This window comes from Syzygium oleosum, unplaced genomic scaffold (assembly GCF_021117445.2).
Source record: "Syzygium oleosum isolate NSW1041296 unplaced genomic scaffold, Sole_v2.1 Sole_v2.20, whole genome shotgun sequence".
Classification (NCBI taxonomy): Eukaryota; Viridiplantae; Streptophyta; class Magnoliopsida; order Myrtales; family Myrtaceae; genus Syzygium; species Syzygium oleosum.
This window is the reverse complement of record NW_026607504.1, coordinates 1183994-1209329: the sequence shown is the minus strand read 5'-3', so window position 1 is coordinate 1209329 and position 25336 is coordinate 1183994. Positions and strand designations below refer to the sequence as shown.

The 25336-nt window shown below is 42.3% G+C and overlaps 6 protein-coding genes across 12 annotated transcripts; 2 read left to right on the top strand and 4 right to left on the bottom strand.

Moving 5' to 3' along the window:
* Window positions 1–12: 12 nt before the first annotated feature.
* LOC115683965 (pentatricopeptide repeat-containing protein At1g52620) lies at window positions 13–3288 on the bottom strand. 3 transcript variants are annotated; one of them, XM_030608626.2, is made up of 2 exons: window positions 470–3288; window positions 13–388 (listed from the first exon to the last, which is right to left on the bottom strand). In XM_030608626.2, exon 1 carries the CDS (start codon window positions 3174–3176, stop codon window positions 711–713), a length of 2466 nt encoding a protein of 821 aa, XP_030464486.1. In that variant the 5' UTR covers window positions 3177–3288; the 3' UTR covers window positions 13–388; window positions 470–710. The 3 variants fall into 3 exon arrangements, with proteins under 3 accessions (XP_030464486.1, XP_030464485.1, XP_030464487.1); XM_030608625.2 differs by having other exon boundaries at window positions 13–375; XM_030608627.2 differs by having other exon boundaries at window positions 13–375; window positions 573–3288.
* A 1936-nt stretch (window positions 3289–5224) lies between these two features.
* On the bottom strand, window positions 5225–9723 carry LOC115683968 (pentatricopeptide repeat-containing protein At1g80150, mitochondrial). Of its 3 annotated transcripts, none has more exons than XM_030608632.2 (4): window positions 7675–9723; window positions 7229–7429; window positions 6115–6354; window positions 5225–6006 (listed from the first exon to the last, which is right to left on the bottom strand). In XM_030608632.2, the coding sequence occupies exon 1, from the start codon at window positions 9117–9119 to the stop codon at window positions 7908–7910; it is 1212 nt and encodes a 403-aa protein (XP_030464492.1). In that variant the 5' UTR covers window positions 9120–9723; the 3' UTR covers window positions 5225–6006; window positions 6115–6354; window positions 7229–7429; window positions 7675–7907. The 3 variants fall into 3 exon arrangements, with proteins under 3 accessions (XP_030464492.1, XP_056176299.1, XP_056176298.1); XM_056320324.1 differs by having other exon boundaries at window positions 5225–5977; XM_056320323.1 differs by having other exon boundaries at window positions 5225–6354.
* Window positions 9724–12689: 2966 nt separating this feature from the next.
* LOC115684048 (mediator of RNA polymerase II transcription subunit 4) lies at window positions 12690–14129 on the top strand. The gene has a single exon (XM_030608740.2). It carries the CDS (start codon window positions 12798–12800, stop codon window positions 14016–14018), a length of 1221 nt encoding a protein of 406 aa, XP_030464600.1. The 5' UTR covers window positions 12690–12797; the 3' UTR covers window positions 14019–14129.
* Window positions 14130–14475: 346 nt separating this feature from the next.
* LOC115684049 (RHOMBOID-like protein 5) lies at window positions 14476–17799 on the bottom strand. Of its 3 annotated transcripts, none has more exons than XR_008818618.1 (6): window positions 17062–17799; window positions 16223–16386; window positions 15968–16137; window positions 15539–15801; window positions 15338–15453; window positions 14476–15093 (listed from the first exon to the last, which is right to left on the bottom strand). XR_008818618.1 is itself a non-coding variant. In XM_030608741.2 (5 exons), the coding sequence occupies exons 1-5, from the start codon at window positions 17364–17366 to the stop codon at window positions 15393–15395; spliced, it is 963 nt and encodes a 320-aa protein (XP_030464601.1). In that variant the 5' UTR covers window positions 17367–17799; the 3' UTR covers window positions 15123–15392. The 3 variants fall into 3 exon arrangements, 1 of the variants encoding a protein (XP_030464601.1); XR_004006075.2 differs by having other exon boundaries at window positions 14476–15038; XM_030608741.2 differs by lacking the exon at window positions 14476–15093 and having other exon boundaries at window positions 15123–15453.
* A 136-nt stretch (window positions 17800–17935) lies between these two features.
* Window positions 17936–19347, bottom strand: LOC115684050 (embryo-specific protein ATS3B-like). Its single transcript, XM_030608744.2, has 3 exons — window positions 19058–19347; window positions 18729–18836; window positions 17936–18390 (listed from the first exon to the last, which is right to left on the bottom strand). Exons 1-3 carry the CDS (start codon window positions 19187–19189, stop codon window positions 18112–18114), a joined length of 519 nt encoding a protein of 172 aa, XP_030464604.1. The 5' UTR covers window positions 19190–19347; the 3' UTR covers window positions 17936–18111.
* Window positions 19348–23291: 3944 nt separating this feature from the next.
* Window positions 23292–23996, top strand: LOC115666213 (uncharacterized). Its single transcript, XM_030587987.2, has one exon. It carries the CDS (start codon window positions 23292–23294, stop codon window positions 23994–23996), a length of 705 nt encoding a protein of 234 aa, XP_030443847.2.
* The last annotated feature ends 1340 nt before the right edge of the window (window positions 23997–25336 follow it).

Genomic DNA, 25336 nt, shown 5'->3' with positions numbered 1-25336 from the left:
AAATAAATCCAGTATATGAAATCTTTATCTCATCTCATAGCTTTGTATTACAGTATATACATTTATCTTAAAGAAAGTCAGTCAGTCTTTCTATTGATGTAGCTTGCCTTAATCAGGACTCAACTTAACATTCCCGGATAAAGCTTGCTTCGCAGCTGACGGCTGCTCTAAATATGTAATCGATAAATAGTCCTGCCTCAAAACCTATTGCCTTATTGAGCAAGGCAACCCGACCTGGCTAGCGTTTCATTTAAACCGCTTGCCTGGTCACAATGCTTATATTTATCAAAGACAAGCTGTTTCCTGCAGTTATCCACATTTGTTATGCTCCGGAATCAACGGGAGGATAATTTGCAATAGGCAGCATCAAAGTTTCTGCAAAAGAACCCTGATTTGATGTTAGTCTTATGACAAAAGCAGCTGCTAGTCTATCCATTCACTGAAAGTTGCTATTAAAAAAAGCATCTACCATCATCAAATCCAACTTAATAACAAGAGTGAAGCAGCTCCTCAAAACTCCAAAGGAGGAACCATCAGATGACAGTTCAAAGCCAGATGGGACTTCACTTAACCTGAAAGGCGTATTAAATTTACAGTCCTCACTCTGGAGAAAGCAACACTGAGACAGCAATGTCAATCCATATCTATTGAATCACACCCAGGTCGCAAAACTTTTATGTCCTAGAAACACACCGAAGAATAAAGTCCTCTTATGTCACTCCCACCTCATGCACCTCTAGTTCACGAGACCCATGGTTCGCCACCAGAGTTTGCAAAATATAAGAAGCCTCTGAACTCCTTCCCTCATACATGTATTTGTCCAACATCGAAGAGTATTTTGAAGCTACCTTAAGATCCTCTTTGCTCAATTTACATGGATTTAGACCCTTCAGGGCCTGTGATTGACCTTCTAAGGAAATTCCGTGAAGCAGAGAAGCCAATAAGACAGGATCTGGAAGTAATCCCTTCTTTGTCTCCTTATCGTACAACTTTAGAGCATCTTTAACCATTTTGTGCTGGCAAAGACAAATGAGTATAACACTGTAAGCAGCAGCTTGCGGTGCCCATTGATCCAATATCATATTTCTAAAAAGTTTTAGGAAAATACATTTCTCCTCTTGATATATATTAGCTATCTTAGATGTTGAGCTAGATATGTTGTTGATGAGCCCACGGACAAGATAATGAAGTGTAACATCATTAGGACTGCAATTATTCTCCAGCATCAGTTCAAAAAAGGAGGCCGCTTTTTCAGGCCTTCCCTCCTTAAAAGAACTGCCTATTAGTATACTGTATGTTACCACATTGGGCTCTAAGCCAGAAGATTTCATTTCAAAAAATAAATCTTCAGCTTTATCAAGATTTTTACTGCGGCAAAACCCATCTATAAGAGAGGTATAGGTGACCACGTTTGGCTTGCATTTTCGCATAATCATCTGCCTGAACATCCTCATTGCTTTTTCCAAGTCTTGCTGCTTTCCGTACCCGTCGATAATCGTGGTATAAGTAATCTCATCTGGCATGAGCTGCTCCTTTAACATTCCATGGAAATAAGACATTGCGTCCTTCATCATTCCGAGCCTGCAGTAACCCCTAATCATCGCGTTGTACCCAACAACACCGAGATTTAGACCCTTCTTAATTGCAAATTCGAAAATATCCTTAGCTTCTGCGATTTTTTCATGTCTTGCGTACCCATCAACTATAGTAACAAAAACATATTCGTCAGGGTTTATGTTGTGGTCAAGCATTTCCATGAGTAGCAACTTGGCAGCTTCAAGCCTGCTTTTCTTGCAAAGTCCGCTCAGCAAGACATTGTATATCCCTGCATCAGGGAAAACTCCCCTTTCCATCATTTTTCTGTAAACTGTCAAGGCTACATCAATCTCACCAAGGAGAACGCTTCCATGGATGAGAGCTCCATAAGTAATCATGTCGAGTTTCTCTCCTCTTTCTGTAATATCAATAAGCAAATTGGAGGCTTTCTCATGTTCCCCTTGTCTGCAATATGCTAGTATCAGCGGATTACAGGTTAACTTGTTTGGTGTGAATCCTTTTGTAAGTGCCTTTCCAAGAAAACCCTCAGCTTCCCTCAGCCTCCCATCCTTACACAGAGAAGCAATCAGGATATTATATGTCACAATGTCTGGTTCACAACCACTTTGAACCATATTTTCAACCATTTTCACAGCTTCCTCTGCGCGACCATGCTTGTAGAGACCACTGATGATCGTGTTGTATATATACAGACTGACACCGAGACCCCTCTCCTCCATTTCAGTGATGAGCTTATCAACCAAATCAAATTTCCCCGCATTGCAAAAACCTCTGATCATGGACCCAAAAGTTTGCAGCGTGGGCAAAAAACCTTTCGATACTAACTCCTTGAAAAGTGCGTGGGCCTTGTCGACATTCCCAATCTTAACATATCCATCAATAAGCGTATTATAGAAGACGACATTCGGTATACAACCATGTCCCCACCTATCCTGGATCATTTTCTCACCTTCCTCAGCTTTGCCTTCACTACACAAACCCCTGACCATGATGCAAACACTAAAATTATTCACGGCGTCAACACCCCCAGCATTCTCTCTATCGAGCATTTCATCGAAAACCCTACGGGCATCCCGCGTTTGCCCACGATTCACGAGCGCGTTAAGCAAACAATTACAAGCGAAAACATCCGGTGACCGACCACAGACTTTCCGCGCGGCATCATAACACCGAAGCGCCTGATGAATCATCCCGCAGTCCGCATACGAACGGATCAGAGCATTCACGGCCTCGCGGGTCGGCTCAATTTCCTCGCTTGCCATGCCGCTCCGCACCAGTTCTACCTCCGGGAACAGCCTGCATTTGGCGAGGAGCTTCAACAGCGAGGAATAACCGCTCTCCCCGAGAGACCCACGTTGCGGGCGCTGCTCAGACGCCCAACGGAAGAACCTCAGCGCTAATCCCGCGTCGTACACTCTATCAAACACGTGGTGGGCAACGTCGGAGACGAGGATTTCGGCCTCGGCGAAGTGGATTCCGAGGGAATCTTGCCAGTGGGGAGATGGGTCGCTGAGGATACGGATGGTTTCGTTGACGAATCTCTTGAGGTGGGGTTTGAGGTAAGATGAAGTGGTTGGGTTGTGAAGGGGTTTGATTCGGGCGAGAACGTTCTTCGACATGGAAAGGCGACACCTTGGAGTTCAGTCATTTGAGATTTAGAGACGTTCTCTTCGCGTCCATGCCCGGGAAATCAATTAGCTTCACATCCTTTTCAACATGTAAATTACACAACAGTAATTGAAATTTAAAAATTCACACACACACACACACACACACACACACACACACACACACATATATATATATATATATATATATATATATATATATATATATATATATATATATATATATATCAGTGTGTGTGCGCGTGAGATGATAAGATTACTTTGTTTGTTGGTCAGTATTCATCTTAGGATAGAAGCTGCCATTGATTTTTCTTTTTCCTTTTTGTGCACCGAAAGTTCTAAAATTTATCACGAAAGTATAATTGACTACTAAAACTTTCAAAAAGTGCAATCAAATCTCAAAACTTGTCACAAAAGTGCAATCAAATCCTAAAATTTTGAAAAAGTGCAACCGGATTCTAAAATTTGTCACGAAAATACAATTGAGTCCTAAAACCTTTAAAACGTGCAATTAATGGAATGACTTGGTCGAACCAACTTGACAAATTTTAGGACTTGATTGCACTTTTTGAAATATTTAGGATTTAATTTCACTTTTTGAAAATTTAAAAACTCAATTGCACTTTCGTGATAAATTTTAGGACTTCCAATGCACTTACAAAAGATTGATCTTAGATTGATTTTCGACATACTTCGTCGGAAAGCAATTTCTATGATATAACATTGTTCCGTGCGAGGTTTTTTTGAATCTCATAACTTTTCGTGTATCCACGACATAATAAAAGATAATTATACGTCACGATTAGGGGTGTGCAAAAGAACTGGGAACCGCCCAGACCGCTCGAAACCTGACTGGACCAGCCCGGAACCGGTGGGTACCGGTCCGGTTTCCGGTTCCAAGTGTGGAACCGCCCACCCAGACCGGACCGGTAATATAATAATATATTAAATTTTTATTTACAAAAAAAGAGAAATCCTAATACCCTAAACGCATGAGACACTTAATACTCGAAGCTCAAAATTTGTATCAGTAGCAATTTTTAAGTGCCATTCAGTCTTTTGAATTAATTATCCAGATGGTGATCCTCTTTTTCTTTAAGGAGTGCTGATGATCCTCATACATGTGGTTATTTCGCAGATCATAAGGGACCATATGCGGGCAATTGTATATCTCATCTCGGACGGAGTGATCCCGTCGAACATAGGAAGAGGATATGTAGTTAGGCGTCTTATTCGGAGGGTTGCACGTACTAGCAGGTTACTCGGAATAAAGGGGTGATGGCAGAGAATATCTTGAAGGGGCACTTTTACTATGACTTCTGCATCAGACCATTTTAGATGGAAGGCTCATTTGGACAAGAAAGAATTGGTGAAATCAAATGCCAAAGGACGATTCTATACACTAAAGATACATCATACACGTGCACTAAGGTTATAGTGGAAGTAGCATGTGGTGAATACAATCCACCAACAGACGGGGTTAGACCGATGCATTTTCTAATTTTTCTGAGGAAACTTGGTAGGACCAGTTCTATGGACCCACCTGAAAACCGAACCAGACCGCCAATCCAGTTCCCAGATGGGTCCATCAAACCAACAGGCGGTTCCCAGTTTCAATTTTTCGGAACCGGTCTTTAGTGGGCGGTTCGCAGTTCTAGGGTGGGAATTGCCCACCCGAACCATGCTCACCCCTAGTCACAACAGTTTTACTTAATTATAACGGATCTCCCTACAAGAAATAAAAACAGTTTTTGGATTGTTAAGGCGAGATGTATGCAAATCTACAAGATACCTATTCGAGTATTGATTTAGCGTTTAAGGGTAAAGAAGTTGAATCTTAGTCACGTACACAATACAAATTCATGATTAAATTGAGCAAAATTATTTGATTTAGCCAGCTTCAATGCAAGAATTTATAGCCTAACTGCCATTCCTCTTCCTCCTACTTGCGTGAGCTTTCTCATTCATCTTCCAAAATCCAGGCTTGCCCCCACGAATAGATTTAAAAACAATGCCTTGAAACTACAACACTATGCGGATAGAAAAACGAAATCTATGCAATATCTAAAGAACAAGAAGTGCTGTTAATATGGGATTTCAACAAATCCATGAATACTGCACTACTCAAATTGCCTTGGCAAGCAATTCAAGAAAGGCTCTCCATGCTCCCTCATCAACAAAATAGTAACTTGCTTGGCAAGTTCTCCTTGACCCTGCCTCTTCGTACAGATCCAGGTAATACCAATCCAAATTTTCAATCCCATATGGGTTGTATTGTACTTGAGTCGTCAACTGTGTGGAGTCCAATTAAAAGGCTGCGACTCCGAACAAAACACGAGTTCGTATAGGCAAATGGATAGCCCAAACTACTCGCTCCTTCCGCAGCGCATGGTCACTTAGCATGAAAAAGAGGCTCATTCTCACATTTTACGCTGCAATTACGCACCCGGACACGGCTATCTGGTGCATTCTCTTTGCAACTCCATCATGCCCGCCATATACCTTTAGTATATGATCAAAGATAACAAGTGGAAATGTTGCATGTTTGTGGAAATACAATGCATCACCACAACACTGTTGGGAAGCCATGACTTATAAACAACATTATTAGTAACAAGAGTCTGACTGAACCAATGGTCAGATCTCAAAGAATTACAGCATTTCCACGAAAACACAGTTAACGACAAAAAGTATGTCTCTATATTGCTCTGGAACTTTCCACTTTCTCCAGTACTTGATTATTCAACTTGAAGCCAAAGGCTGAACCAAAGGAATCTGTTGATGGTGTGTGACTGAAACTGATGGAAAACAATTTTCAAACCTATTGCATCAAAGTATTGACGGGTATATAGTAAGCATTCATCTCCATAACAAGACAAGTGCTAAGGCTGAGGATTCAAGAGGTTGGTAGTAATCACTTATCTATTACCTTCATAGAGGATCTAGGTCCATATTGCAGTGGCAGGATTTAATTCCCACACAACCACCACGAAAGACTCGAGCATCGTAAGGAAGCAAGCACATCAACCATTTCTTTTTAATCTGAAAAAGAAAAGAGTTGCATCCGTTGGTTATTTGCTATATGCTCTTGATCAGTATCCTAACAGAGGCAGCGGCAATTCTCGTGGAAGTTGTATTAAGCTCGATCTTGTCCTGTTGATCCGAACTTCTGCATTTACATTTGCATTAAGTCAAAGGAAATCAGAGAATTAACAACATGTTTGGTCTCTGTAAATGGATTAGATACAAAACATATGTGGATCCAACAAGCTTAGAGAATTATTGCTTCAGCTAAAGGGATGCAAAGTAATTCCGCACCAAAATTGTTAACCTAGGACAACTTCAAGGCTTGAGGCTAGAATTTCTCTCTTGCTTCATTTTCCAAAGAAAAGCTCAAAAAGCCCCATAATTCCAATTTTCAATATGTCAAAAGGATTACAATGTGATCAGCCAGATGCATGGGCAAACCTTCTTCCAAAAGGAGAGTTTAATTGCAGTATAGAAATTGCATTGCATCCCTACCGGGTCTCAGCCATTTATGATATCAAACAGGCCCACATGATCTGTTGATGAGTGCTTTCTTACTTTCCAGGTAAAATTCAAAGGTTCAATATCTTTGTACTCAGTAATCCAACTCCAGTCCAAAATGGTAGACGTTAACACAGTCACAAAGTAATTCTCTGCATAATTTTACAAAATTCTTGATATTGCATAGCTTGTGTAATACCTGAAATTTTCTTGTGAATAAATTTCATCTAATATAAAAAGATTACTGATACCATAGACCTTGTAAACAGGTACTTGTAAAGCCTACATAAAAAGTCAGACTAAAAGAAGCAATTCAGATTCAGAAACAAATCTAGCTTCCACTAAGTGTGTGCTACTACTCAGGATGGAACCTACTTTCAAAAACATAAAAAAGGAAAGACGTATTACTTCAAGATTCAAGCTTTTCTCAAGGACGGATACTTATGTAATCAAATATCATAATAATTGGCTGCATGGATACATACTAAACGTGAGCAAGGAAATATGAGATATACCGTGCTAGTTATTCTGACTAAGCCTGTCTCTCTCACCATGCCTTGAACCTCTGACCTTGAGGTATGGTCATCTTAAGTCCAACCACGAGGCTATGAAGAAGGCTGGTCATCCCGTGCTAGATGTACTGAGAGCCTGAGGAGGTCCTCCCTCTGTGTCCATCGCCATCCATTCACAGAAAAAAAGCTGAATTGACAAGCCCACTGAGAAAACACAGAAGCCAAATCTATCAGGACAAACACTGGGGACTGGGAACAATTTTGAGGTGGTAGCTAGTGTTAATGTCAAATTCATCCTCTAATTCCCACAAAATAATTCTATTTGGAAAAGTCTATTAAGCCATGGTCTTAACATGGAAGGGCCTCTTCATGCTCATGTTCATGCAAGTGCTCGTGAGCGAGGGAGGGAGGGAGGGATGGAGGGAGAGAGGGAAAGAGAGAGAGATTACATTACAAGCAATGGCAATCGCATGGTTGTCATCCACCTGGAATACTCATTTTGTAGCAAAAACCAAAACCCATAGGCTGGAGAAACCAATGTTCCTTAGAATGATTATGATATACTCTTGCTCCTTTGATCTGATGTGATGACATCACAGTGCTCTATAATTTCAAGTCAGGCATGACGATTCTGACTGTCTGAAAAAATTTTGAGAGGTTCATCATCCACCCAAAATCAATTCTAGGATAATTTGGACTGAAAAGAGTCCATCTGAATCTCAGAAAAAGGTGGTGCCTTTTTCTTGGCCAGTGCTATGATCATCTTAGCTTTCCCAAGCTGCCCACTTTTCTTTAGGCCTTCAAGAAGTGCAATAATGGAATCGACGCTAGGAAACCAACATTTTCGCATGCAGTCCTTACACATTGAATATGCCAAATCCAAATCGCCTCCCTTACAAAGGTAATGGATCATGGTCTGGTAAATCTTAATATTGGGTCTGTATCCATTGCCGTGTAACGCAGAATAAACCCTCTTGGCCATTTCAGGATATCCAGCAAGGAAGAACCCTTTAATCACCAAATTATATGTGACTTCATCAGGGTCAATCCCGATTTTGTTCATCAAAGCGGCCATCTTATGAGCATTCCAAGCTCTTTGCCTATTTACCAAGTACTGAATTCTGACATTGAAAGTTGCTAGATTCGGCAAACAACCCTTATGCACCATAAGATTCCACAAACCGTTACCAAGTTCCCACCTATTACTCTTGTAGGTCGCGGACATTAGTGTAGTATATGTAACTATGTCTGGTCTGATACCAGATTTCTCCATCTCTACCATGACTAAATAAGCCTTATTCAAAAATGACATTTCACAGAACGCCTTAATAACAATGTTAAGAGAAATTATATCCAGCTCTATACTAAACCTTTGTGGAACCTCGCTAAGGAGGGCCTCAATAGCTGTTAAATCACGGGCTTCTATCAAAACCTGCAATGTAGCATTGAAAGACTTGACAGACCTTTTACAACCAAACAAATGCGTGTCATAGAAAGTATCGAGCGCATGTTTAACCATTCCGGCCTTACCATACAGCATGATAATCCTCACAATGAACCCTTCACGCCGACCCTGTGGAAGGGCCTTCTGCTGCTCAAGCAATTGCTCGATGTAGTCAAACCGACCAGCACCTGCTAGCCTAGAAACCGTGTCCTCAAAAGCAAAACGGTTCTCAATGACGAGGCGGTTGTGAGCATTCGCCCTAAATAGGTGAAATAGCTTATCAGGGTCCCTTTCACATTTGAGCTTCACGAGAGCAGGTTCCTCTATTGCCTTTGCCTTTGCCTTATGAACATGGCCCGATACAGCCGCCGGACTACTGTTCGACGCAATGGTGGCGGCGGTGGCGACGGCGGCATGGCAAATTCTGCGAATGGGACGCAGAGAAAGCATGTTCTGGGATTCTCTTCACATGGAAACATACCCACGAAGCGAACTCAACAATCCAAGCACAAACTCCGGACGATGTTCACCGCCCATAAATAAAAACCAACAAGAGCAGGAACCCGAATGCCCCCCAACAAACAAATTCCAGCGCAATCACCCGAAAACGTTAGAAATGCCTCCTTTCCAAGACTCCCCGTGAGCCCAATGCCGAAGAACATTCAACACCGAGCAGTCAGAATGTCTTCATCCAACTTACATAAAAAAGAATTCAAGAAATCAGCTGGCTGCTGCTGCAAGAACGTCTTCAATGTCGGACGAAAAGAGAAAGAACACCAGCAACGAAGACCCGTATGAAAGAAGAACACAGGGGAGCGACGGCGGGTCAGAGGGACCATTCATGGCCCGAATCGGATTGAGGAACCGGGTCTTCTCGGACCCAACATGGGAAAACGGGGGACGACCCTAGAGAAAGAAAGCGAATTGGTAACGGGAAAGGGAGAGATTGAGATCACCGTGGAACACGGTGGGATCTGGGAGAGGCCGAGCTCATCTTCTTGGTGGGCGCTAGCTCTGCGTCTCTGGTGGCTCTTCGCGGAGGAGGGGTTTTTGGGAGCCCGTGGGGTTTTGATGTGGGGGGTGCACGGTAAGCAACTGTGGACCTGCTTTCTGACTGGGCTCTTGGTGGAACGCGTCGTGGCGTAACGGGCACCCCCGAGAATAAATCGATATGTTTTCTTTCGATATTTTCTTCCTTTTAAAAAAAAATAATGATATAAATAGTCCCTAAATTTTAGCGGGCTAATTCCAAAAAAAAAGTATCGACTGTCCGTTGAGTGACAATTCTAGCCCGAACTTTTTTTTGTCTCGATAAAAAGCATCAAATTTTACTCGAGTCCCAAATTTAGCCCCCGTGAGGTGAAAATTTTAAATTTTCCAAGTTAAATTTGGGATTTAAGTGAAATTTTGTGATTTTTTATGAGAAAAAAAAGTTCGGGTTAGAATTGTGGTAAAGTTGGTGCTTTTTTTGGGAATTAGGCCAAACTTTGGCTCAATATGTAATGAGATCCATGAACTTTTTAAATCGTTCAATATGGTCATTGAATTTTAGCCCAAACTGTAATGTGGTCCATGAACTTTTAATTTGTTCAATGCGATCCCTGAACTTTTGGTACATATTCAAACTAGTTCACAGACTATGTGAAAATATTCATTGTTGTCCATGAACTTAAATTAATTGAATGACAATATCGAACATTTTCATATAGTCCAAAAACTAGTTTGAACGTGTACCAAAAGTTTATGGATCATATTAAATTAATTAAAAGTTTATGGACCACATTAAATATTTTCATATAGTCAAAGGACTAGTTTGAATATATACCAAAATTTCAGGGATCAATTATGTCATTTTCCCTAAAACACACATTAACAAAAGTTCGACCTTTAAATTTCTTGAAATTTGACATGGCACACGTCTAAAATGTTATTTTCAATAAGATTATTGTCCCTAAAAAAATTCCTTTAAGTAGAAAAAAATGATCCCTACACGGACATTGACATTGTAGATAATATCAAGATGATCTTAATGTAGCATCAACTATTAAAATCATATAGTAGTTAATTATTGGATCTCATGCTTGAGGTTGTATCCATATGATGAAATTTCCTAATGGCTTGGTAAGCTTCTTTAGAAAGATCGGCGGTAGATAAATATTTAAAGTGCCCTCATTTTTTCAAGAGATGGCTGGAACTTGCTTCAAATAATGACCCGAAGTGACTATAACAGTTTCAAGTAAGGATTTTACCTCGTTGGTTGGCCAAACATTCCTACCGATTAAGGGCATTTTAGTCCCGAATACAATTTTTTTTCTCTTGTTCCCTCTTTTATCTTCTTCATCCAACAAGATGAAACAGGGAAGAGTGGCCAAAGTATCATGAAAAACCATGGTGAGGATCGGAGGAGCTGTGTGATATGCTCTGGTACGAGGCATGTGTGTTCGGAACGACCAACCTGAGTATTGTAACGGCGGCACCAGCCGTGGATAAGGGCCACAATGCCCTTGCCCAGCCTAGCCTAGATCTAAATGAGGCCATCGCGGCCGTGGGCGAGGCGCTGCAATGGCCTCAATTCGAACCCCCACCGAGCGATGCTAGGCACCCCATCAAATGCGACCGCGATCGCAACCTTAACCACGCCTTCGAGAAAGAGAGGTTCTTGACGTGCGTCGTCGACCTCATGAAACCTCCTCGATTTGGAAGCCCTCCAAATCGCTCCCCCATTTCCTTTTATCGCAGAGCGTAGAGATGCCTTCTCTATCCTGATACGCCCCCCATTGACTCAATGTTCGACGATACCTTTCGATTTTCATGGAGCTCTTGCCCGGGACCATCGGGGTGCACTCCCATTTCAAGCTCACGGATGAAGCTTTATGGAGTCGGATGCGAAAGAGCAGCTGGTTTATCAGAGGAGAGCTACGGGGAGGAGGTCAGCATGGCCTCACTAGTGCCCGACGGGCTCGCTCCGGCGACCCTCGCCGGCCCTTCTAAAAATATAGAACGGAAAAGAGAAGACGCAATGAAGAAGAAGAAGATGAACAGAGAAGAAAAGAAAGAAAAATAATAATAAATATATATATGTGGACAAGGATGCCATTGAGCAGCCACAAAATTTGGCCCGCCAGCGAGATTAGACCTTTTCTTTAAGACTCGTACGACCATCTTAGGCCCTTTTGACATTTTAGAAAATATCAAGATGATCTTAAATGCAGCATCAATTAATACAATCATACAGTAATTAATTATTAGATCTCATTCATGAGGTTGTATCTATATGATGAAATTTTCTAATGATTTGATAAGCTTGGTCAGACAGATCAATTGCAGATATTAATCATTGCTGCGTATTTTAGTCAGTTACATCATCGCATGTAATATTGATGTCAAATGTACCGGCGAGATATACTAAATTTCCCCAGATAATTTCTTACAGGGTCTCCATCTCTTTCCATTGACACATAATTTTACTCATATTTACGGAAAAACGTTAAATATTCCCCAGACAAAGGGTCAGTCCTTTGTCGAAAATACTGTAACCAATAAAGACTTTGCCCAATACTATTTTCTCATAACTTTTTTCAATATGGAACGGTATTAAACGGTATTGATATGTCGCCGTGATACTATGGTCCGTGCATAACTAAAGCAGCCATATTGAACGTGCAATAGGGACATATTGAAATTACTAAAAATCCAAGGAGAAGCCGAAGCTTCCGACAAGAGCCGTCTCGCCTGTTCAGGTATATACATCTAATGGATTGATAAGTCTACGTTCATTATTTTAACGTGCCAGTACTGCGCGCCTAGCTCTCTAATTGGGGGATAGTTTTTCTTCCTTACCCTCGAGGAATACCACTGTGTTTGACGTCTCAAAATTCAGACGAAATAGTTTTAGGACTTGCTTAGGTCCCGGTACCTGTAGTTATCTATAAAAGAGCATTATCATGCGGAATTGGTCGTGGCCTCGTGAGGCGATGAACCAATTAATCGTGGAACAATGGAAAAAAAAAAAAGCACATTATTTATTGGGCAAAGCTCGCCCTTTCATCTCGATCCCTCTATAATTTAATCTCTGCGCTCCTTCCTTCGTCTTCGTCTCTCCGGTCGCCGGAACCCTAATCAGCGGCGATGCTTCAGCACCAAATCTCGCATTCTCCGGCCAGGCTCGGCCTCACGAGCCCCACCAGCTCCAGCTCCCCTTCCCTCCCGAACCCCAACCCCACCAAATTCGCCTCCGCCGCCGCCGCCGCCGCCGCCCCCGGGGCCACCTCGTCGACCCTGCTGTCTCTCCTCCCGCCCCTCCCGCGGGCCCAATCGCTCCTACTCCAGATGTCCTCCCTCGCCTCCAAGCTCTTCGACGTCTCCCCCAGCCGCGCCCTCTGGCTCTCCTCCTTCCGCGGCTCCCTCCCTTCCTTCCTCTCCTCCCAGTCGCCGCCGCAGCCCGCCCAGCCGCACGCCGCCCTCCCCGATCCGCCGCCGTCTTCGACGAAGGAGATCCTCTCCCTCTTCACCTCCCTCCAGACCCAGCTCTTCAAGGCCGTCGCCGAGCTCCAGGAGATCCTCGACCTCCAGGACGCCAGGCACAAGCTCGCCCGCGAGATCCGGTCCAAGGACTCCGCCCTCCTCTCCTTCGCCAACCGCCTCAAGGACGCCGAGCACGTCCTCGACGTCCTGGTCGATGATTACGCCGACTATCGCCGTCCGAAGCGGTCGAGATCCGCCGCCTCCGCCGCCGCGGAGGATGAGGAGCACGGGGACGATGATCTCAGCAGCTCCACCACGGTCGCCTCGCGGCTGAATCTGTCCGACATCGTGTCCTACGCTCATAGGATTAGCTACACCACGTTCGCGCCGCCGGACTTCGGCGCGGGGCAGGCTCCTCTTAGAGGGGCCCTGCCTCCGGCTCCCCAGGACGAGCAACTGCGCTGCTCGCAGCTGTACAGTGTTGAAGACATCCATCTGCCCAAATCGGCCGTCCAGGATGATGACAAAGCGGGTATATCAATCGTCGAGCCGCCTCCGAGCACGAACGTGCCGGCAATTCCAGGGTTGCCTCCGAACATCATCATCCCGTCCGGCTGGAAACCGGGGATGCCGGTGGAATTGCCGACCAACTTGCCTGTTCCACCGCCTGGATGGAAACCGGGCGATCCCATCGCATTGCCCCCGATGGACGCCCTTCCTGTTCGCAGGCCCGAGGAGCCGCAATTGCAACCGGTTGGTCCTCCGGGATTGCATAAGGAGCCCGAGACGATACAGGTCCGGCATGTCGACCTTGAACTTCCAGATAATTTCGACGACAGCAGTGACTACAGTAGCGACGACGCGAGCTCCGAAGATGATGAGTGAACTGATGATATGGGGTTCTCTGTAATCAATTGCCATTGGAGAATAAGTCTGAGTGCTCCTTGTATGAACTTGATAATTTATTCAGAAGGATGTTTTCTTACTTCCTGGTAATTCTTTCGGAGGTTCGGATGGTGCTGCTTGAGAATATTTCATCTTAAATCTTGAAACTTTGAACGTTGATTACAGAATTGGATCAGGATCAGAACTACATTGAGAAGTTCAAAATACTGGCAGTCATAGCTTCTGTTGCTGTCTTTTGTTCTTGTGGTTTACAGGCTGCAAGCTGCATAAGTTGGGTCATCGCTCTGCTTGTGGAGGCTCCTATTGAATTTAAAGCTTGTTAGATGGAAGTTAAAGCTTGTTAGATGGAAGTTGAGATCCTAGAGCCCTTGGCCATTCTTGATGCTGAACTCATTAACATGTGTTGCCAAGTTTCATCAAAATGAGTTTGGTAAAATTGTCTTAAAAGTCCTGCTAAATGACAGTTCATTTAGATCTGCAAAGGAAACAATCGAATTCTGAGATTGCGTTTTGCGGGATCAAACGGTAATGAGCCTTTCTAACACAATCGATGTTCCAAATCCCAAACTTTGTCGTGAATCGCGGTTTTGTGTTCCTCGCATCATTTTGACTACTAATGAGCACTTCATCTCCCAAATATTTCCTGCTTACGCGCTCCTACCGCAATGCTTGTTACGGAATGTCCCTGAAAGGGTATGCCGTCATCTCACAAAAGGGAAGTATGTTGTGAGAACGGCTACTCGGAACGAACTCGAAATGATTAGAGAGGGAGGGTAAATTTTTATCTAAAACTCGAGACCGAACCGCCGTTGAAGTTCTGCTCCTCGAGAAAAAAGCCAAATTCGAGCAAGTTATTATGCTTAACATGATCAAGTAGGCATATGTTTTGCATTATTGTGTACACAAACTTTCGGTCTTCCAAAATGTCTTCCGATAGCCGCTTTCGCCAGTCTTCTGATTTTGCTGCTTTCTGTTGATATGCTCAGGAAAGTATGTAACCTTGAAAAGAATCACAGTTTTGACATAAAAATCGGATGAGATACAGTGACATGTTCTGCAGAAAGCAAGAGATGCAACTGTTCATTGGAACGACAAGCAAAACCAGATATTCATTAAGATACTAGCGAACTAGCATTACATATAAACTGGCATTTCGAGATCCAGTGACACATATATACAATCAACTCAAAACTTCTGCGATATTTGTTGGCATGTTGCCACCTCCAGCAATTGATGATGCCATAAATTTTATTTCAGCTATGGCATAGTTAGAAATGCGAGAGAACTTAGTTCGGTACCTGCTATTGCTCAAACAAGAGGCGGTGGGATCGAAACAATGGCATCATCCATTCTCTAAAACGGCACATTCTTCAGAACCTGGCCGTTGAACAGCTTAGCCAATCCTGAAGCATATCTGTCATCAAATGGAAAGCATCAGAGGACTGTTGCGTTGAAAGCTCTTCGGTATTGAGTGAGGATATCGACAAAAGGTCAGTTACCCTGCAACTAAGAGGATTAGAGCCGTCACCCATAAACAATATTGGTAGCTCTTATGCTTGGACTTTTTGTGCTTCACATCGTATCCATCGGGGATGTACCTCCTGCTTACGTACCCAAATTGGGGACGAATTAGGAGAACAAACCCTAGAAGGAACCCGGAGATGAACCCTCCTATATGGGCTGAGTTATCCACGTGAGGTATGAGAAGCCCGACGGCCAGATTTATGGCAACCACGATCACTAGAGTGAAAAGAGCTGTGCACTGAATGGACAAGAATTAAAAAACCTTGCCCTCTGAACTTTTTTTTAAGGCCATCCTTGCTCCTCTGTTGAGGTAAGGAACCATGGCATATATGTTGAACTAGAAAGTCTACAATCAAGCAGGTTCAACTTACTGTTAGAGCAGAGTCACTGGAAGATAGAATTACCTTATTCGCATAAATGGTCCAGTTTGTGATCAGCTCAGAAAGCATAGCTCCCAACAGTCCAAAAAGAGCACCGGATGCCCCGACTGATATTTTCGAGTCTTCATCGATGGTTAGTGTAGATAACAAGCTTCCCCCAAAGCCAGAGAGCACATATAAAGCTGCAATTTTCACTGCACAAGCATGGTACTCGGAATCAGTGACGATTAGGAAACATTAGTCAGCTTAATTCTACTCTCTAGAGTCCATAATTCTTACGAAATCCAAACTCTTGCTCGAGTCCTATGCCAACAACCATGAGGCTCAACATGTTAGTAGCCAAATGTAAGACTCCCGCATGAAGCCATATGCAGGATATCATTCGCCATCCTTGAGCATCATCTACCACAAGTTTTCGCTCGAGGCCTCCAAGTTTTTCCAGCCTGCACATTGCAATTAGATTGTTCAAAATGGTATCTAGTCTGAGAATGCTCAGAAGCACAAGATTCCTATCATCAACTATGCTGCGCAGAAGACTGTACTGGGTATACCCAAAATGACATCCTCCTCGAAATTTCACGTTCACATCTAATGCATTTGGGGCTTTTAACCCACTTTCGAGACGTTTTTTTGCCTAACTTCTGCCAAAACATCAGGCTAAATCGACTCTGTATACTCATGTGCCCGTCCTTTGGATGGAAAACCGCTTTTCCAATAGAGCATTTTTTTTTTGTCTCCGTGTTAGTAGAATTTAGGCTGGGTTTATCAATGAGAAGAAATCTTTTTTAACTCTCTTATAAATTCTAGTGAACTTGAACGGAGATATATATACCAATAATCATCAAGCTCTACCATGTTATTGAAACTGCATGACAATCGTTTCTCGTCCTTGACTGAACAAGCCAAAGCATTTGGCTTCAGAGAGAACTTCAACGCTCGAAACGTTCTTAACACGAAGATGGAAGAAAGGAAAAAGAAATTCCTGACCCCTCGGTTGGCTTATCAGAAGGGTTTAGAAATTAGCATTAATGTAGCGGTTTGCTATATTGAAAGAAATTAAAACAAGTGGAAGATGGAAAACGATAAATGATAGATCAGAAAATAGAGAGCCTTCTTACGTGAGGACGGAGGGGCCTAAGAGAGGGTTCTCCTTCAATGGCTGAAAAGAGAACCTCCCTAGCAGAGGATACAGGGTGCAACCCTTGGGCTTTTTTCTGGGGCAGTCATTGACGTACATCGTGTACACGAAGAGCCCGATGTTGGCCAAGAAGATGAGCGGGATGACCCACGAGAACCACTGCTTCGGAGGCGGCGGCGGAGGAAAATGGTGATGGGCGGGACGGGGCATTTTGGTGCCCTTCTCTATGTCCGATGCTGGCAATGGCGACGAGGACGGCGAGGGGGACGACGAGCTCTTCCCCATCAAGGAGAAGGAGGCGAGGAGTGCACGAGGCACCAACCCTTTTGACGGTGGTTGACGGGGCTGTATTGATAAGTTCTGATGCAGAGGAGGAAGCGACGAAGGAGGGAGAGAGAGAGAGAGAGAGAGAGAGAGAGAGAAGGGTTGGATGGTGAAGAATGAATCTTAGGTGGGATGGGAGTTAAGTTCGGTACTTTTCCCGCTAATAAAAAGGGTTGTTTTGGTGAAACTATTACATATTGTAACTGATGGTTTTAATTTTATACGACTTAAGCTAAAATAATTCGTGATCATCTCATATACAATCAACGTTTCAAACTTTATGGTATTGCCCACCTTCCCTGGTAGTCATTGCGACTTTTTTGATCCGTCAAAAGTATCCTTTTTGATGGTAAATAACTCTAGGATGAATTGCCTACACAGAGATAAATATTAGTTGCTTATATGGGAGAGTCGATTCTGCGAAAAGCACACAATGCAGAGTGTTCTTGAGAAATTGCAAAATGATGAAGGTTTTGCTTGTGGTCCTGAAATATTTAAGAATGTAATGGTAACAGAGACGAATACATTCCTAATCAAACTGAGATTGCATTTTAACTGATGCAAGATGTAGGTCTTATTGTCTTGATCTCATCCTTATTAACCGAAGCATTAGTCTGAAAATCAGCTCATCAACCCTGCCCAATACAATCCACCAGCAGCCCACCTAGAGAACTTCACCAAGTAGCACATGTGCAAGCAGATTCTACTACATTGCGGATGAGGATACTGATGATGCTAAATAGCTGCCACAATGGTTGAAACCGAACCAAACGCCGTTCGGAATGAAAGTGTTGTAGTAAAAGGTCACAGTCTTGGTGTAATAGCCATACACGGTCACGGTTTCGGGTTTCCACCCGTCATATCCGCTCCGGTAGAGGTAGATGTAGCAGACTTGGTACGTGCAGGGTCCATAGATGTCGAACGTATCCGTGGAGCATCGCTCGAATGTACGAGTCGACGGATCGTCCAACCTAGGCGCATAAACCTGGTCGGCCAGATCAAAATGAACGCAGAAGTTAGATTTCATTCAGCTAAAATACCCTTTTGGAATAGGAAAAGAAAACAGGGTTTGCAATTTGTTGGCCAGAATTACGAACAGTAACGAAATACCCAATTATCAAGAAATGAACTTCTTGTTTTATGGGTTGTTATCAGATCAGCTAATCAATGCACTTATTGCGGGAACAGGTAAGATCATTATGGTCTTAATCATCCTTAAGAACTGAAATCACTTGTACGATCAAGGGATATCATTGTGCGCCCACCGGAAACTACACGTACCAAAATCACTTGGAGCAGCAGACATAAGATCAAGCAGTTTACCTGATTTCCATAGGCATCCCCAAACGCAAGACTGATCTGGTCACGAGTGTACGAAGTTGAAGAGCAGCTCGTCTTTATCGACACTGTGTAAGAACAGCTTTTCGCACCCTGAAATGCAACGCCTCAAAACTTACTTTCTCAACTCAAAAGAGAGTGATTTTCAAGCAAGAAACACGAGTCTCCAAAGGAAAGAACGAAAAAGGGTCGCTCAACTTTCTAGCAAATTGCGGCCCCATATCTTCTCTCCCTCAGAAATGGCTTTATCAAAAGGGGTTGGATCCATTCACAAAAACTTAGAAAACAAAGAACGAAAATGGAAGTGTTCATACCTGAGTGCTATTGACCTCGAAGGTTTTGAGGGCGTGGGGGACTGATCCCGACCCATCTGGAGTGAAGGGTCTGCCATGGGAAAGAATCGAGAGCAGAGCGAAACAGAGGACAAAAGTCAGAACCCGGTTCATCTCTTTTGCTTAACCCTTAAGCTTGAAGAAGACGTTTGAAGAAGACCCGTGAGGAAGAAGAGCTCTTGATCTTTGGGTTATATAGGGGATCTTGAGCCAGAGGCTTTGTACCTTTTTGGTTGATGCCAAAGAATCAATCTGTGTAGTCCATCTTGACAACTACGAACTGCATAGTTTATAGAAGGAGAAATGAGAAGTCTTGGTCATTGATTAGCAAGATGCCAAAGGGACATTCGCTGGCTCAATTATCATTATTAATCATCATTCCATTTCAGCCGCGCGGGGCAGCCCGGCGGCCACCTCCTTCCTCCGTCACGGACTGCTGGCGGCCCTCCTTCCTTGCCACTTTCTCGTGGGTGGGGAGGGCCCAAGAAGAACAACCCCAAAAGGCCCAAGCTGCACACTTTTCATCAATGTCGGCCGAAGCAGCAAAAATCAAGTAATGTTTGATATTAGATGCTAGGGACATGGTGGAGATTTGTGCTCGATAGAAGCTCCGTTTGTTTCGTGGGAAATGAATGATTTGAAATTTTTTTCTCTAAAGATGATTGCTCGTATCGTGTGAAATAAGTAGTCGATGAAATATGTTTCATTATCGACAATAATTCACATCTAAACATGTTCGTGAAATATGAAAAAAAAAATTTGTTCGTTCATTTCTTAAGTAAGATAAACGATTATTTTTATGATAATATTTTCTAAATTATTTATTTTTCACAAAATAAACACAGGAGTGCAACTAGCGGCATCATATAGTTGACTTAGGTAAATATTACTTTAAAATGTTTCAATCCTGTCATGAGCAAATAACCTCTATTTATATATTATTGTAATATCTCTTGCGTCACTGCCATTCAAAATGCTTCTCTTGAGCGATAACTTGTACCGCAATGCAAATTTTGGGTACAACTAACAATTCATCTTTAGTATACTCATATCATGTCACACACTTATCGGATGGAAACCGAATATGACATATTGAGTATATATGTTACACGACATATGTTTGAACATGTATAGGTCTCATTCGAATCACTGCAGAATTTTATATATTAACTATTTTACACCACACCACTTATTTAATGTGAGATTTTTTTAATACTATTCGCACACATATCTCAATAGTTTTGGTGAAATTAAGCCCCATCACTGCATCCATGTAGGTGGCTAGCCTTGCGTGATCTCAGACCTACGGTGTGACATCCGAAAATTTCGTAACAATAAGTAATTGACGTTGGGAATTTTCTATGTTCGAAGATGATATTTGGATTATAAAGCTAAGTATTATTTAACTTGATATTTGTGTGGACGCGAAAAACATCGTTGTTGGATTGTAAATCGCGAAACGCGGATTTGGAAACGTAATCGCCCCGAGCTCGTCGTAATTAAAATCTTAAACGTTGTTGTGTGTGATAATCGTAGTACAGTATTAATTAATTTACAGTTGTTTTGGGAATTTAGTGGGTATTATTATTATTGGTTAATTTTGGTTAAGTAGTGTTAGTCTTTTATTCTAATTTGCCGTTAAGGAAAGGGGGGAGATATTCTCTCAAAAATATCTCTTCTGGACTCTTCTTCTCTCACGTGACTATTGAAGGAAAGGTTGACCGAATGCCATTTGTCCCCTTGAGCTAGACACCTAGCCTAAGTAATCATTTTCCTTGGCCACCACTCCTTTCCTGATTTCTTACACCCGGCCATGATGGAAAGAGAAGATGCCACCTGTGAGTGCATTGTAATTATCCACCCCTTCGTATACTTCTCAGTTTTCATCTTCGTTTGGGTAATTACCGAAAACAATTTCACACGAACCTACACTCTCTCCTTCATTTTCTACTCTCACCACCACCGATCCAAAAATCTGTGGAAGAGTTTTAACCTTTGGGGTGTTCAGATTCTGCACAAGGTAAGTGAAAACTCTAGGTTTAAGCTAAGTAAATCTACTGACACTTTTAACTTGGTCGCTTGAGAAAGGATATTTTGATGTGCAATAGTGAGGTTGTGATGATAGTTGAATCTGTTTTGCTAGTTCTGTACATGTTCAAATGGATGTGATTTGTTTCCTTAAAGTATGGTGAAAATCGGCAAGTGAAATGATTAAATCTGATCGTGTAAGTGTTATCTTTGAGGTGATTGTTGGATTCTTCTTATTGGTTTATGTATGTTTAAAAAGGGTAGAAAATCGTTTTACTGAAAGTAGAGTATATTATGTGAGTATGAATGATGATTCTGTATATCTTTGAAACTGCTTAGACTTTACTGTCAAAATCTGATTTTGTGTATCTTTAAAACTGCTTAGACTTTATTGTCAAAATCTGGTTTTGTGTATCTTTGAAATTGCTTAGACTTTACTGTCAAAATCTGATTTTGTGTACCTTTGAAACTGCCCAGACTTTACTGCTCAGACTTTTCGTTCAGACTTTACCTTCAGACTTTTAGCCTTGTGAGTCTGAACCCGCTTCTGAGTCTGAATTCGCTTTTTAGTCTGAACCCGCTTCTGAGTCTGAATCCGCTTCTAAGTCTGAACTCGCTTCTGAGTCTGAACCCGCTTCTGAGTCTGAATTCGCTTCTGAGTCTGAATTCGCTTCTAAATCTGAACCCGCTTCTGAATCTGAATTCGCTTTTGAGTTTGAACCCGCTTCTGAGTCTGAATTCGCTTCTGATTCTGAACCCGCTTCTGCTTCTGAACTTCCTTCTGAGTCTGAACTTGCTTCTGATGACTCGAATTTTCTTCTGATGACCAATTCGATTTTGCTTCTGATGATCTGAACTTACCTCTGATGACCGAATTTGCTTCTGAACCCGAATTTACTTATGAGCTGAGTTTGCTTCTGAGTTTGAAATGTATTGCCTCATATTTACTTGCTCGGATGATGCATTTTTTTTTTGGTAAGGCTCGGATGATGCATTTTATGGCTTTAAAGTACAAAAACCGTGATGGCTCGATATGGGACGGGCCAAAGCGGATTTATGCATGCAAATACTTGGTTGTCATGACTTGCATGAGAATAATATTAATTCCGTCGCCCATTTAGTGGTGTGTGACGATGCCCCGTGTGTCGGGATGCCCCGTAGGTCGGGATGCCCCGGGGAGTGTTTAGGGATGCCTCGGGAGTCGAGATGCCCCGTAGGTCGAGACGCCCCGGGTGTGTGCCGGGATGCCTCGGAGTTGGGATGCCCCGTTGGTCGGGATGCCTCGGAAGTGTTCGAGAGGATGAAGTAATGAACCTAATCGCATGAGCATAAATGTTTTACATCATGCTTGCGTCTGAGTGAAAATATTATGATATGTTGCATTATTCAGATTTTGCGGCACATCCAGGCGGAAAAGGTATAACTTGCATTCAAATTCTATGCATATCGTTTGCTATGCATGCATATGTGTTTATGCCAGGTGAAGTGGTAAGCTGATTTTCCTAACTTAAAACTAGAGATTTCATTTACTGGGCTTCGGCTCATCCCATTATTTTTCAGACATGTAGGAATGGACAATCTGCTACCGATGCTTGCTGATTTTTCCCTAAATACTATGAATGCTAGGACGTTGATATGCTTGTCCCGAGGGCGGATATAGTTTGTACTAGATGTATATCTACTATATGGGTAGATGCGGGATTTTGGTTGATATGAATGCGACGACATCTACGACTCGTTGTAAAGTCTACTTTTGTGCGGCCGTCTTTGGAGTAAATTGTAGCATGGAGATAGGCAACCTCGACCTACCCAGATGTTTGTTCTTTGTGATTTTATGATGTTTTGTCTGGACTTGTAATTCTCACAAGTGTTGTTAATGAGAAGCAAAAGTATTTTTGACAAAACTTGTTCAGACTTTGACTTCCGCTGGCTATTTTTTTTTTATAATATTAATTGGTATGTGTTGCGCGTGACGTTCTAGGGCGTCACAGCCTATTTGGTATCAAAGCTGGTTTTACCCATGGAGTGATAAGGTGCGCTTAGAATTTGGAGTAGTAGACTTGACTTAGATGGCGCGAGTGTAGAAAATCAAGTGCATGTATTTGCTCTTGATTGATTTTGCGCTACAAGTAACTTTTGTTACTTGTTAGTTAGTGACTAAGTAAGCAATATATGTAGGTATTACAAGATGAGTTCGGATAGCAACGCAGAAAAGGATCCTCGGTTGGAACGAATCCTTCAAGTGCTTGCCAATGTCGGAAGTCTAATGGAGAAGCAGGAGCTACAACGAGCTGCCTCTAGCTCTGGTAATGGCGAACGTCGTTTACAAGGTCTGATTGAACAATTTTTGAAGTTGAAACCACCCCGGTTTGCTGGAACTAAAAATCCTGAAGAGACAAAATCGTGGATAGATGAGATGGAGAAGATAGTCAATCTACTAGATTGTAATGACACCGACAAAATAGCCCTAGCTGAATATCAACTTCAAGAAAATGCCATACACTGGTGGAAGGCCTCTAAGGAAACTATGATTTCAACTGACACTATCGTAACTTGGGATGGTTTTGTCAAGGCATTTTTCTGGAAATATTTCTCGGATTATGCCCGGGATAGGAAGATAATGGAATTTATGCAACTCAAACAGAATAACCTAACTGTGGATCAATATGAAGCCAAATTTACGGAACTTTCAAGGTTTGCCCCCAAGTTGGTAGAAGACAGGGAAGACAAAGCCAAGAGATTTTGGGATGACTTGAGATCAAATATCAGGAATAAGCTAGTGCCCTTAAACCTAAAAGATTATAATGAGTTGTACGAACACGCACGATTTGTGGAAAAAAAAAGATTTGGCGGAGTCAGTAGAGACAACACAGACTTCCCAGGCGCGACCTAATTGCCAAATTTTCCAACCTAATTTTCATCGTGACAAGAGACCTGTGCACACTAGGAAGAGGCCATTTGTTCCAAATAAAAGGAACAATGTTTGAGGTCTTGGATTCACACGGAACAAACGACTGACGATGCATATGCAGTCTCTTAATAATACCTGTCGTACTTGCGGGAGGCAACATGGAAATGCACCATGCATGGGTCTAAGGGTTTGTTATGGATGTAGACAGCGTGGCCATATATTAAGGGAATGTCCATTGGTACAATAGCCGCAGCAACGAATTGTGCCCGCACTTCAGGTGCAGCAGCCACCACAAAACCAAGACCCACTGCAAGAAAATTTCTAGAGACCACTCGCTCAAGGAAGAGTTTATACAGTTACTCAAGAAGATGCCGAAGCTTCTAAAACCATTATGTCAGGTATGCTCTCCGTGTGCAACTATGTGGATTGAAACCTAAGTTGCTTGGAGCGCCTCTAAATATCTCAACATCTTTAATGGACATTGTTATGTCTAACCTGACTTGTTTGGATTGTAAGATTTCGATAGGAGAATGAAGTCAGATGGTAGACTTGGTGGTGTTAGTTATGTATGATTTTGACATTATTATAAGGATGGATTTATTTCTTAAACAACAAGCCAATGTGGATTATCATGGGAAGGAAATTCAGTTTAACCCACCGGACCAACCTAGTTTTGAATTCTCTGGGAATGCAGTGAATCTATCTGTAATGCTGATTTCCGTACTCGAAGTGCATTAACTTTTGAATGATGATTGGTAAGGACATCCAGCGGTAATAAGTGACTAGAAAAGAAGTTAAAGGTACAATTGTAGAAATTGCTTGATAGAGGATTTATTGGACCAAGTGATACCCCTTGGAGTGCACCAGTGTTGCTTGTGAAGAAGAAGGATGGACTGTTATGTGTATGCTTTGACTATAGGCACTTGTAGATTATTCGATAAGTTATGATTTTTAGAATCTAAGAGATAATTTTTGGAGATACGAGGATGCTAGTATTGGTTAATTTGCATCGTGGCAATGATAGATTTTAGAGGTGTTAAGTTTGAATTTTAAGCTCATACGGTGTGTGATGATCTTTTGGGTGTTTAAATGTTATTCGCCAAGAAAGTCTTAGAATGAAATAGAGGTGTTTAATCATTGGTGGAATTAGATGGATTGGTTAAGACATGATATGTATAAAGTAAGTTATGATTTTAGAAACTAAGTTATGATCGATTGAGTTAGGTTGCGATCTCCTATTGGAAAAGGAGAATCTATATTAAAAATATTGATGTATTGCTGGAAGTTACTTAGTTTGATAAATTCTGATCTTGGGAGTTATA